Below are 14,606 nucleotides of genomic sequence, written 5' to 3' on the forward strand. Positions count from 1 at the left end.
TGAAATACGGCCATGGAGTAGAAACCCTGAAGACCAACCGCTATTGGCATAGCCTGACATATTTCGTACCTTGTCTGTGGAGTCAGCGTGTACAAGTCGTCATTCAAACAAAGGTAAGTCAGCTTGAGTACTGCGAGTGAAATGCATTTGATTTTCCCCCGAACATTCAAATTAGTGCAGCATAAATTCACTCATGAGGGGGAAATTACAGTGAGAACATGTGGAGGCTCTGTTAGATGGAAAACATAGTGAGTTCTGTGCATTGATGTAACATTGTCCTGGAGGATTTAATTTTTCTTTATGGTTAAAGAAATGGCAATGATTTATTCATATTTATTATAAATAATTCTAATTATACATCTTGCTTCCATGTTTGTATCCTGTGTCACAAAAATACATTTTATTTTAGTTTTATACATTGATTAATGACCTGCAGAATCTCCTTATCATATTAAGTGATTCATAATTGTCACTTTATGCTTTCTCCATCTTGAAAGTGATTACATCCTTGCATTACATACTTTAGGTTCATTTTCTGCAGGCAGGTTTCTGAGAGATAACAGGCATATTTACACTATAACATGCAGCGTTCTATAGATGGACACATAAAGAAATGAAAAATTACATGTATGTGCTAACTTTCTAAACACTTTGTTACAGTTATGATAAAGTAGATAAAACACATTTGTGTCGGCCTTGGCTCATAGTTCTTGTCTTTAAATGAACTTTGCGTGTGTTTCAGGTCCTGCACTCCCACTTTTGGCGGCGAAGAAAAACTCATGGCTCAAAGTGGTCTAACTCAAAAAATAATCTTTATTTTACATTTCCGGAAAAGGAGACTGAGCACACAGAGACACCAGCTCAAGTCTAAAGCAGCAGCAGCCAGCTTGATTGTTATATACTTTCTCTAGACGTCACGCACACTTTAAGTTTCAATCAAACACTCTGCTTAGTTTCACTTTCTGTCTGCACCTCATATGCTCTGCAAAAGCATGCAGTTTCCTGTCAGCCTGCGACCTAGTTCTTTGTCACCTCTGGGCCTGGTTTATAAAGGCCTATACATAAAACAATATAACCAGCAAATAAGCATTAAGAATATATATTAAATACATGACAACTTTCAAAGACTGAATGAACCAGCATTGCAGTCATGGGTCACTGTGAGCACCACAGGGAAGGTTGAAGCCGCCCACTGCAGCTGTATGGCCGGAGTCGTGGAGACCTGCACCCACGTCACTGTTCTTCTGTTTAATGTAGAAGCAACTGTGCGGATCCGTGGCACAAGGACTGTTACAGATGAACATGCATACTGGGTTTTGCTGGGTAATATGACCAGAGGTTGGCCATAATACTTCTCCTCTTCAGCTGCCCAAAAAAGGCTCTTGATCAAAACATAAACAGACCATCCATATTGAAAGGTAAAAGGAGCCGTCCTCAAAACAGAAAAATCCCACCTGCTACTGTGGAGGAGTTGTCACTGCTACTGGATACTTTGCTGGAACACGGTAAAGCTGTGGGTCGTGGGAATGACCAATAATGTTTTATCTAGGGGTCTAGATTTATGCCTGAAGTGCACTGCCGTGTAAATAATTTGCATTTACCAAATATGTCCCGACTGAGTACCACTGTTCAAAAGTGGAATAAAGAAACAAACTAATTTTTGCCTCTTTTTTAAAAAAAATTAAAACCACTTTATAGAACATCACATCAGTAACAGTGTAGAATCCATGTCATTTATAGTTTACAAATGACAAAATGTTTACACAAAATCATGACAGTGTTTACATGATGTCACCCACTACCAGCACTTTATTTACTGTATCTTTTGAAAAAATACCACTATTTATACAGCAAAAGACTTAAGAATATTTAACAGGAGCAAGTTTCATTTTCCCCTGGTTTTACTACCACACTGTTCACCAAACGCAGCAAACCTTCACCATCTTATCCAGGAGGGTCACCTCTTCACCCTCACATGAAGAAGTAATCTGATTGGCATGGTGGTATGTTTGAAGCAGGTCCCTTGTGTAGCGCTGGAACCCAGTCACAATGTCATCCTTGTCATAGGCTGGTTTGCTGCAATAATGCCAAATAATTAGCAACTCTATAAATAGAGGGTAGTTCTGCAAAATCACTCATTAGGATGTTTGTTCTAATTTGCTGTGACCTCAGAGTGCATTGAAAATAAAACTAATAGGCTATAAAGAGTGATATGAACATAGTTAGAACTTACCGGAATGAAAATATCTGGAGCACACCACCAGATATTTGGAGATAGAAGAGAACTGGATATCAACTCGTCTCACAGCTGCTATCCAGACTAGACGCCTTCGTTTGGTAACATCGATACACGAGCTGCCTCATGTTGCTTCCAGGTTGGGAAAGAGTGAAAAGATAAACCATTTTCAAGCTTATTCTCTTGCCGGTCGTGCGATCGAACTGTGCAGCCAATACAGCAAATACGAACCATGGCTGTTGTGTGTGCCTTCGCTCTTTTTTCGCTTGCACTTTGGACCCGGAAAATGGCACATCAGGCCAAAATCCTTTCCACGCCCACCCCCGTGACATCACGCTCCAAAGCCCTAAATATACTTAGATAAGTTAATTGATTAATCCAAATTGCCCACAGGTGTGAATGTGGGAGTAAATGCGAGCACAAATGGTTGTCAGCCTCTGTGTGTTGGCCCCACGACAGGCTGGCGACCTGTCCAGGATGGTACCCCGCCTCTCACTCTATGACAGCTGGGATAGGCTCCAGCGCCCCCTCTGACCCTGAAAAGGATAAGCGGAAGCGAATGGATGGATGGATAAAATTCCAACTATAGTCGGGGAGGGGAATCTGAACACCTCACTCAGGAGTAAACTAGACCCTGTGTCACTATATTCTCTTGCTAAACAACTTAAATATTAATGCTCAAACATTAATAAGGGGGATTTCCAAGGACGATGGGTTCACACCAGGGACGTATGACTGATGAGAAAGAGTTTGGTAGGCTTTTGTGTGGCTACTAAAAACATGCGGTGGAGGACATTTAACTGGAAATGTGTCATTAGGAATTTTATCACTCCACATGTGAGGAGTAAACTGCTTCAAATGCAACAGACCTGCTATGTCTTGGAATATGTCATTTACATAGATCTCACCTGTACCCACATCTTCTATGTTAGCATTGGCCACTCGTTAGTATGCTGGTTACGTGAGCCTGACTTATAATTTCATGCATAATTTTATTGTTCACTTGGGTTTCCCCTTTGCATAATCATGAGCATTACAGTTTTTCCTAATTGTTTACACACATTTTCCAAAAGCATATTGTGTCACAACGGGACTGAACGGACTCACGCGCAGGCTCTAGGTCTTGAAAGCACAAGAGTCTTTATTATGATGCACCAGGTGATTATTTACAAAAGTGAGGGGAAAGCCGGGCTCCGGGGGTCCACACACGAACGGGAAAGACACGCACACTCTCCGTCCACTCCTCTTCACACTCGCACACTCTCCGTCCACTCCTCCTCACACTCCACTCACTCGGGTAACACAGGGGTAGGTCCAGGGAATCTGTACACAGAGACACGAATGGGTAGTTAGGTAAATCGCTATGAAACACTTCTGAAGTCATTGAGCTGGGGTTACACTGACGAGGGTCGGCAACGGTCCAGCGACGAGAAACACAGGGCTGCCGTCTTATAAAGGAGCTGGATCACTCGTGATGAGCCACAGGTGCGTGGGCCAAGGGCAGGAGCCCGCAGGTTAGCTCCGCCCAGGCAGAGGGAGGAGGGAAAGAGGGGAAAGGAGAGAGCAGGAAAAAAATAAAAAAAGGAATACAAAACATATGTAGCCGTACTGAGCCGACCGGGTAGGCACAGGGACCCTGACAGTACCCCCCCCTCAACGGGAGCCACCCGGCGACCCACCGGGCTTACCAGGGTGCCGGCGATGGAAGTCACGGAGCAGGCGCCGACACAAAACAGCCGAGCGAGGCACCCAGGAGCGCTCCTCCGGCCCGTAGCCCTCCCAATCGACCAAATACTGGACCCCCCGCCCCCGGCGCCGAGAGTCCATAATGCGGGAGACCCCATACGCCGGCAGCCCATCAACGATCCGGGCGGGAGGCGGGGGCCCGGAAGGAGGGCACAAAGGACTGGAGAGCACGGGCTTAATCTGGGAGACATGGAAAACGTCGTGGACACGCATGTTGCGCGGAAGGTTCAACCGAACAGACACAGGGTTCACAAGCGCACCGATTTCGAATGGCCCAATAAAAGTAGGAGACAGTTTCTTGGACTCCGCCCGGAGGGGCACATAGCGGGTGGACAGCCATACCTTTTGTCCGACCGCATACTCAGGAGCCGGTGTCCGATGGCGGTCTGCGAGCTGTTTGTTACGTGCCGTCGTCCGGAGGAGGGCAGCTCGGGTGGCTCTCCACACCCGGCAACATCTACGCAGGTGGTGTTGGACGGATGGCACAGAGAGGTCACCCTCAACGGCCGGAAAGAGCGGAGGCTGAAATCCTAATGACGCCTCAAAAGGTGAAACTCCAGTGGCTGAGGAAGTCAGGCAATTGTGGGCGTACTCAATCCATGGCAGCTGGTCACTCCAGGTCGTTTGATTTGTGGACACCACACACCGCAGAGCAGCCTCCAGTTCTTGGTTCGCCCGCTCAGCCTGCCCGTTGGTCTGAGGGTGGAAGCCAGAGGACAGACTAACCTTAGCGCCGAGGGCGGAGCAAAACTCCCTCCAGACCCGTGAAGTGAACTGGGGGCCACGGTCTGACATAATGTCCTCCGGAATTCCATGGAGGCGGAATACATGCGTGGTGAGGAGGTGAGCGGTTTCCAGGGCCGTAGGCAGCTTGGGCAAGGCAACGAAATGGACAGCTTTAGAAAACCTGTCCACAACGGTTAGAATGACTGTGTTACCTTTTGAAGCCGGTAATCCGGTGACGAAATCCAAGGCTATGTGGGACCAAGGCCGTCCCGGAGTGGGCAGCGGTTGTAGCAAACCGGAGGGAGGTTGGTTGGACGACTTGTTACGGGCGCAGGTCGTGCAGGCGGCGACGTATTCCCGTGCATCCCGAGCCAAAGTGGGCCACCAGAAGTAACGCTGGAGGAATCGTATGGTGCGGTGTACTCCCGGGTGACAGGTGAACCGGGCGGCGTGTGCCCATTGCAGTACCTGAGAACGAACAGAGGAGGGCACAAACAACTGACCTGGGGGCCCGGTCCCGGGATCTGGTTCTGTTTTCTGAGCTTCTTTAATCTGAGATTCGATTTCCCAGGTCACCGTGCCGATGGAGCAGGAGGCAGGAAGAATCGGACCTGGCTCGGGTTCCGCTTCAGAGGAGTCATACAGTCGGGAGAGGGCGTCTGGCTTCACATTGCGGCTCCCGGGCCTGTACGTAATTGAAAAGTTGAATCTCGTGAAAAAGAGAGCCCACCTCGCTTGCCGGGGATTGAGTCGCTTTGCGGCTCGGAGATACTCAAGGTTTCTGTGGTCTGTCCACACGATGAATGGTTGAGTGGCTCCCTCTAGCCAATGTCTCCATTCCTCCAGTGCTAACTTGATAGCCAGAAGTTCCCGGTCTCCAACATCATAATTGCGCTCTGCTGGGGAGAGACTGTGAGAGAAAAAGGCACATGGGTGGAGCTTACCCTCCCTCCGTTGGGACAACACCGCCCCGACCCCGGAATCCGATGCGTCCACTTCAACGACGAACTGTTGCTGGAGGTCGGGTTGGCAGAGGATAGGTGCTGTAGCGAACCGTTCTTTGAGACGTAGGAAAGCCTCCTGCGCGGATTGGTCCCACTGAAAAGACACTTTAGGAGAAGTGAGTCTGGTTAAAGGCAGAGCGAGTTTACTGAAATCTCGGATGAAGCGGCGGTAGAAGTTGGCAAAGCCTAAAAAGCGCTGGAGCTGTCGACGGTTTGGGGGTTCGGGCCAGGTAAGCACTGTTTGGACCTTCGCCGGGTCGGGTTTCAGATCACCCCGCTCTATTATGTATCCGAGAAAGGCCACGGAGTCCACGTGAAAGTCACACTTTTCGCTTTTCACAAACAGTCTGTTTTCCAGCAAACGCTGCAGAATCTGTCTGACGTGTGTCTCGTGCTCCGCCACTGTTTTAGAGAAGATAAGGATATCATCCAAGTAGACAAATGCGCACCGATTGATAAAGTCCCGGAGGACGTCATTCACGAGGGCCTGGAAAACTGCTGGGGCGTTAGTCAGCCCAAAGGGCATCACCAGGTACTCAAAATGCCCCAGATGGGTGTTAAAAGCTGTTTTCCATTCGTCGCCTTCCCTGATCCGAACTAGATGGTAGGCATTGCGGAGGTCTAATTTACTGAAGATCGTTGTCTCGTGCAGAAGTTCAAAAGCCGAGGAAAGGAGCGGTAGGGGGTATTTGTTCTTAACCATAATGTTATTAAGGCCGCGGTAATCAATGCAAGGCCGGAGAGACTTGTCCTTCTTTTCTACAAAGAAGAAGCCGGCTGCCACAGGGGAAGAGGACGGCCGGATTATGCCTGCTGCCAGTGAGTCCGTGATGTATTTCTCCATAGACGCTCTCTCAGGTTGGGGGAGACTATAAAGGCGACAGGTGGGGAGTGTGGCGCCTGGGAGAAGATCAATGGCGCAGTCATACGGCCGATGAGGTGGTAACGATTGTGCATGATCTTTACGAAAAACTTCAGCCAAGTCGTGATACACAGGTGGAACAGAGGTGAGATCCGGAGGCTCAGACAGGTTATTTGGAGGAGACGCGGAGGGCGGAGTGGCAGCCCGGAGGCAATTCATGTGACAATCCACTCCCCAGCCCACCACGCATTCAGATTTCCAGTCGATATGAGGGTTATGCTGTCGCAACCAGGGGTGACCTAAGACAAGCGGTGTTTGAGGAGCTTTAAACACGAATAGGCTTAGAACCTCGGTGTGGTTGCCGGAGAGTGTGAGTGACACGGGCTCTGAGACATGGGTTATATCAGGCAGCCGCTGCCCAGATAAGGCGGTGACATGTAAACGATGAGGTAGAGGGTCAGACCCAACCCCTAATTTTTCCGCGAGGGCTGAATCGATAAAGCTCTGTTCCGCGCCAGAGTCAATTAACGCCATCACAGAATGGGTTTTTGTGTGAACTGTTAACTTGGCCGGTAACATTAAGCGCGGAAGGGAGCTTTTACTAGACAGGTCGCCCACCAGTACTCCCTTAACTACGGGCGGGCGCCCCCTTTTGGTCGAGATGGACAGGTGGCAATGAAGTGGCCCTTACGGCCGCAGTACAGGCACTCACCAGAGACCATGCGTTGCTGACGTTCCGCGGGTGTTAGCCGTGAGCGACCCAGCTGCATGGGCTGCTCGCCTTCCTCGCTTAGCTCGCCACTGTGGGCAGCACTGGGTTTAGCCCTCCATTCCCCCGCTGGTGGGCCCAAGAGCGCCCGTGGCTCCTGAAAGGCCCGCCCCCGGAGGTCTCTGCGAGCCTGAAGGCGATCATCTAACTTAATGCACAGAGTCATTAGAGAGTCAAGAGAGGCAGGCAGGTCATGCATTATTAGTTCGCCTTTTAATTCATCACAGATGTTATTAAGCAAGGCACTCTTTAGCGCCTCCTGCCCCCACCCCGTTTGCTCAGCCAAAACCCAGAAATTGACAGAATAATCCGACATCCTGCGTCTACCTTGTTTAAGATTTAACAGGCGTTGAGCGGCGGCGGCAGCCTCGGATCCTTTGTCAAAAACGCTCTTAAACTTAGACAAAAACTCGGGGTAGGAGATGTCGGGGTGGGATCGTAGCACTGCCTGGGCCCACTGTAGAGCGCGATCACGTAACAGTTGCACAAAGAAGGAAATCTTATCTCCATCGCCAGGGTACCAGTGAATTTGCTGACGAAAAAAATAAGTGAGTTGTGTGAGAAATCCTGCACACTTATCCAACTCACCATGAAACAGTTCAGGAGAGGGAGGCTGATGCCCGACGACCACAGGTGTAGTTTGGGCCGCGCTTGCGGGCTGAGACGCGCTCGCGCCCGGGATGGGTTCGTCTGCCGGAGAGGCTGGCGGGGGCGGAGAGTCAGTCAACGGGGTCCGCTGGGCGAGAGCCAGAGACAAAGCGGCAACGTCTCCACTGAGCCGCATCAACATATGCTCGTGTCGCTGCAACAGCTCATCCAACGAGACCGGGGCTGGGGCGGGTGACGCCGAGCCTGCTGAGTCCATTGTGGCTGGACCGTTCTGTCACAACGGGACTGAACGGACTCACGCGCAGGCTCTAGGTCTTGAAAGCACAAGAGTCTTTATTATGATGCACCAGGTGATTATTTACAAAAGTGAGGGGAAAGCCGGGCTCCGGGGGGCCACACACGAACGGGAAAGACACGCACACTCTCCGTCCACTCCTCTTCACACTCGCACACTCTCCGTCCACTCCATCAGTGTTGGCCAAGTTACTTTGAAAAGTAATTAATTCTAGTTACTAGTTACTTCTTCAAAAAAAGTAACTGAGTTAGTAACTGAGTTACAAGATTCTAAAAGTAATTAATTACTTGAAAAGTAATTAATTACTTAAAAAGTAACTATTGCGTTACTTTGAAGAAAACGTTTAACCCTCTGGGGTCCAGGGTATAATTGGCCATTTTTAACTACTTTTGATGTTTCCTCCACATTTCACCTTTAAAAACTATTTCCTTTGCCTTGTTTGGTATCATCCTTTTCAGCACAACCTCACGTGTCTGAATTTACAGTCATGTTTTCATTTTGATATACTGTATTAACGCAATTGATCAAAAATCAGACAAAAAACATAAAATCAGAGTGGAAAAGGTTATATTTTTTACTGTAACAACCACAAACATGTTTAATGAATCATATTTCATAACTTAAAATGCAAATATAAATTGTCAATTTTAAAATCCTATGCACAAGTTTTGCAAACAACAAAGTTATTTGCATCCATTTACCTTTTACCTTGATTTTTTAAATAACCATTTCAAACTATTTACAGAACAATCAGCTGTTCTTCAATAAGATGCCACACAAATTATTTGCGCCACTCCAAAAAATTTATTTCTGTCCACTATAAAGGAGACATCACAGCCTGATACCTGCAGGTCTGAAAGCAGCAGGTGTATCACTCCTGTTTCTACCTGGAGACAGCATTCGCCTCATTGTTCTGACACACAACACAAAACTATTCACAACACTACACACTAACTACACAAGACAACACATTAACTACACACTCAAACACGCTAAACGTCACAAATCTCTCACATCGCAAAACTTGCTCTCCTTCTTTTTCTGCTCTCTCCCTCCGTCACTCCTAAAACTTCCCCTGTTTTGTTTTTTTTTACTCATAAGCAGAGAGTGCTCGCTGCGCTGTCCTAGACAGTAAACGTGTTAGTCCAATAATCACACAACTGGTATGTTAACTCCAACTTTAATGGTTGCCTTCTTTCGTTCCTTCACACAAGAAAAAACTGACACTCCAAAAACTCCTACTTCCCCTTCCCGCCTGCGTGTAGCCATGCCCCCCTTCACCGGACACTTGCGCAGTGGGACAGATACATCTTAACATCTTCCCTTTTTCTTTTAAGGAAAGGAAAACAGATTAGAACAATTTTTTTTTTCTTTTTGAACAATATAACATAAACATAATTTAACATTCCAAACTAGTGTTTAAAAGAAACATTTTTATGAGTGTTAATTTTTTATTTTTTGTCATTAGTCCTTTCAGCTTTCTAGCTGCCATTCCCCTTCTCTCAGGGCTCTTAGCAGTCCAAGTGCTGATATCCCCACTTTTGTCAGGCAGTTAGCGAGCTGCTCTTTGGTAGATGTCCATATGATGTGCCGAATAGTCCCTGTGTGCATAAGTTCTTTGATGCTACTGATGTCGAGCCGAAGCACTCATGCCAGCACTGTCTAGCACAACACCTGGAGCTCAGTTTTGCCCCCTGAGCTCCAGGTGTTGTGCTAGACAGTGATCATGATTACCGTCCTTGGGAGCGTGCGCAGCTGCTTAAAGCTGTACAGTCCAGATTACTTACGTAGTCAGCTACTTCCGTACAACCGATATAAGATGCGGTAAGTTGAACACAGCTTCAACCGTCTGTTTGTTTAAAAATTAGTAATGGACCGCATTTTCTTGTTAGTAACTGTAACGGCGTTGTAACGATAGGAATAGTAATTAGTTAGATTACCCATTAGTGAAAAAAGTAACGGCATTACTTGTAACTTACTTGTACTCGTTATTTGTACTCCCATCACTGCATACCGTGGTCTGCATATACAACAGAGGAACCTACTGCATAGAGTTACAGTAAAAAAAAAAACAAAAAAAAAAACAACTTTGCTGCATCCTCTCTTCTCTTTCAGTCTGCCAGAGCACCTCATCCACATCACAATCAACATGCTTGTAATGCAATATGCTTCCCACCCCAGTTACCTATAGCTGCATGTTATGACCCAGGTCATTGTTGCCGTGTGGTGCTGTTACTTGCCACACCATGCGGGGGGCATTGTTTGTACTCTGTGATGTCTGTTATGTAAGTTTCCAGGTGGAGGCTGACCATTGGTGGAAGAGGGAATGAGGCCAGCTACAAATTGGGACCTGACTGGGCCGCCAGCCCCTCCTACTACTTCCTGTTTCCAGTGAGTTTGGGGCCCTTCGTGGCGTGTGACAGAGCTGGGCTGCAGTAAAAACAGTTTAGAGAGTCGTATCTGGACATGGTAGCTGTAGGGGTGGGAAGCCGTTTCTTTTACAACCTTTTTCTCCTGTTTCGGGTAGGGAGACAGGTTAGAGCAGGGGTGCCCAATCCCGGTCCTCGAGAGCTACTATCCTGCAGCTTTTAGATGCATCCCTACTCCAACACAGCTGAATCAAATGGTTTGATCTCTTCAGCATGCCATCATGTTTGGCAAAGGCCTCATAACAAGCCATTCATTTGATTCAGGTGTGTGGGAACAAGGATGCATCTAAAAGCTGCAGGACGGTAGCTCTTGAGGACCGGGATTGGGCACCCCTGGGTTAGAGGTTTGTATTTTCTTTTGGGGTTGATTCACTATAGGTAAGTTAGTTCTGATTCATTTCCAGTGTGTTTTGTTTGTTGTTTTGGCCATGCCCGCCCTGACGCTCGCTACCTGTCAAGTTAATAAAACGACTAGTCATTGTAAAACTGTCGCTGTGTGATTTACTTCTTTTTATTATTTTTCTTGTGTTGCACTCCAGCGCCCCCAGGCCGGTGTGTAAAATGCACAAAGGGTACAATTGCCAGTACGTTGGTGAGGGATTTGGCCAGGGACATTGACCAGTTATGTTCCTGCCTCTCCACCTCCTTTTTGCCAGATTGAACCCTACTTCATCTATGGAAAATATATTCATGGGGCTTTTCTATGTAATCCATAGATTTTCTATGTAATACACTCTCTATAAAAATAAGTGTGTGTAAGTGATGCAGAAAGAGACTTGTGAAATAGTGTATTTACAGTATATGCACTCCAGATATATGTGCATTACAGTATAGTCTACAGTACTGCAAGAGTACCATCTGTAACAATCTAGAATACAAACAGTAGGCCTATGGACATAGAATTGTACTCAAAGAGTCGCTGCTGAAAGTATGTGTAGGTTACACTTGCACATACTGATATTGTAGATCTTTAACTCTTGCAGTTTCGTTCAAAGGGGTTGAACACACCATTAGAAACGTGTTTTCAATTGTGAGTTGCTGTGTGTAAAGATGACAGCTGTGTTGAAGTTGTGTTCACGTTTTGCTGCCAGCGTTTACAGTTTTGCAACATTCCTACCTCTTACTCAATGTGTACTACCACTGATGACATTGCTTCTTATATTTTATTTATTTTATATATATATAACTTTTTTTGGTTTGTTTATTTTAAAGGATTTTTAATGTAAAAATCTACACGCAGCTAATGAAGAGATGCCATACTGTGTTTTGTTGTTCTTGTAACAGTGACGGATCTATTCTATTTATTTCTAAGAGGTGCGGACTAAATACAGCTGACGCTAATAAGAGTAGGACAAACTGTAAATTAACAATTTTTTTACAATAATTTTTTCCTCCTTGGTTGGCATCAAGGTACCATCAGGCCAAACAGAGATTGAGTACAGCAAGTCACTGAAAACCGTTTCCAAACTACCAATTTCATGCAAACAAGATGAGCAGATGAGTTTAAAACTTTAGTGGCTTCATTCTCCCACCTGAATGTGTATCTTTTAGTATGTTTGTGTCCATCTGAAACAGTAAAGGTTGTGGAGGTTGAAACAATGTGTCGGCTGGCGATGAAGGCAGTAAAAGCTTTCAAGTGAATAAAGAATCCACAGAGGAAAGCATCCCATCATGATAACAGATGTCCTTAATGACAGAGGTGGTTTAAAAAAAAAAAAAACAACAACAACATTGCTGCCACTAACATCCATGGCCATGCTTAAATATTCAAAGTCAAAAATCAGGTACAAGTACAGATACCAAGCAATTGTGCAGTCATTATGTACATATATTTGGACATAAGTATAGATAATGTTTTGGGACTTTTTGTTTCATCTTCATACATTGGATCCCACCTGTGGCGGAGTCCAGCAACAGACATACTTACCAAGTACAACTACAAACTGATCTATAATTAGCAATATGAGGCTGGACTAAGACATGGACTTTCATTCTACAGTAGTTACCAGCCACATAAACTGGCCTAATAATAAACAGTTAAATGACTGGCCATGGACAACAGACCAATTATTATACCACTTTTTTAGCCTCATTTTAAGCTGCCATGGAGCTTAGTGACAATAAATAAAAGGTAAGTGAAAGGTTAATGAGATATTTTCCCTTTCCCTTTAAATTTATTAATATGGTGTCAAATGACAACAACAGTTGTCTCATATAGGGCAGGGTGTACGGTAATATATATATATATATATATATATATATATATATATATATATATATATATATATATATATATATATATATATATATATATATATACATATATCTGACCTTTGTGGCAGGTTCTTTATGCCTCTTCGTTTGACTTGGAGAAATCCATTCCACCATCACGGTCCTTCCCTGCTGCAGTCCTTGGAGACACAAAAGAATTAGGGAGATTAATATAATGTGGGATTTCTTACATAGACTGGGTCAGCTTGCTGACAGTGTAGCATCACTACATCTCTAAGAAAAAAAATAGCAGTCAGACTGCATAAAAGATATCATTCCTTTCTAATTTAGGAAAGTTGAATAAGACAAACTTCAGTATTCTGTTTTATTGTTTGAGGTCAGGTGACAGTGTCACGGCTGTCGAGGCGAGGCCGTGTTGTGTTGGAGGGAAAAGGACCCAAAATGCAGGCAGTTAACTGATAATGCAAGTGACGTTTATTTACAAGTAATAGGGTGACGGAAGAGGCAGTGAGGAATGACAAATGACTAAAGAAACCTAAACTGGGAAAACTAAATAATAGTGATGGCCCGCTTGAAGCTGACGCTCCGGTGCGTGTCAAAAAAGGGAAATTTATTAAAATTATAGGGAAATTTCCCTAATGTAATATTATTTATAAAAATAACCATCTAGCGATTAACTGCATAAGTACATGGAGGCGGGACCTCACAGCAGAAGCATACTCCATAATGTGTTGTATATCATTATATGTAACGTGGTATTTTTCAATGATTGTATTTACCAACATCAAGACGTCACAAGCAAAGAAAGACCACACCATGATGCATGTTTAAACAAGGAAAGTTTACTGGTCAAAATGATTTATTAAAGAAATAAATAACATTTTTGTCATCCCAAAAAATACACGTTTAAAGCAACACAACGGTGGCCCAATATCAGACAGAATTCCACTCTGTAGAGTGAGCAATCTTAATGAAGCAGTTGGTTTTATTTTGTGGATTCAAGCTGCTCTTCATATTTTTGGCCACCAGATGTCACCAGAGAGGACTGTGTTGAAAAGCTTCGAAAACAGAACACACTCACATGAGACGGGGACCTTCACAATAAAACAGGAAACTCAGACACAGAGAACCAGACAAGGCAGTGAACTAAACAGACAGAGTGACACCATAGACAAACAGAACACAGAAGTGGGGCCAGGGCAGGCACAGAACAGAAACCTAACAAATGGCAAATCATAACAGAATACATACTCAGAATAAACAAAAGCATAAAGAAACACAAAACACTGAGCCAGCAGACTCAGGACCAGTGTTGGTCAAGTTACTTGAAAAAAGTAATCAGTAACTAATTACTGATTACTTCCCCAAAAAGTAATCCCGTTACTTTACTGATTACTTATTTTCAAAAGTAATTAATTACTTAGTTACTTTTTAAAAACACGATTTACAACCTGAGTAGGTGATAAAGCGATAGATCTTTCAGCCCAATTCTACTTTTTCTACATAATCCATCATACAAAATGTAATCAAATGAAAAGTCTCTTTTTAAAACTTGTTTTATTAGTTTTAACCTTTTAACTTTATGCATCAAGCAAAAATTTCATTATATGCAACATTCTCTGACTGGAAGAAATTTGTTTAATATTTAAACCTATTTTCTGCACATTCCAGCACATAAAATATTTTTTGTGTGTGTGT

At 44.8% G+C, this 14,606-nt stretch overlaps 1 protein-coding gene across 2 annotated transcripts in view; it reads right to left on the reverse strand.

The window, feature by feature from the left end:
* The window catches only part of adam19a (ADAM metallopeptidase domain 19a), a 107,095-nt gene that overhangs the window by 77,812 nt on the left and 14,677 nt on the right, over nt 1–14,606 (reverse strand). For both annotated transcript variants that reach the window (XM_085400723.1, XM_085400724.1), the window contains exon 2: nt 13,008–13,087. In XM_085400723.1, the coding sequence (XP_085256849.1) occupies nt 13,008–13,087 (80 nt within the window). The remainder of the gene's footprint in view (nt 1–13,007; nt 13,088–14,606) is intronic.

The sequence above is a fragment of the Rhamphochromis longiceps genome, linkage group LG3 (assembly GCF_057381845.1).
Source record: "Rhamphochromis longiceps isolate RC_006_pf linkage group LG3, R_longiceps_female_GT1.1, whole genome shotgun sequence".
NCBI classification, from domain to species: Eukaryota; Metazoa; Chordata; class Actinopteri; order Cichliformes; family Cichlidae; genus Rhamphochromis; species Rhamphochromis longiceps.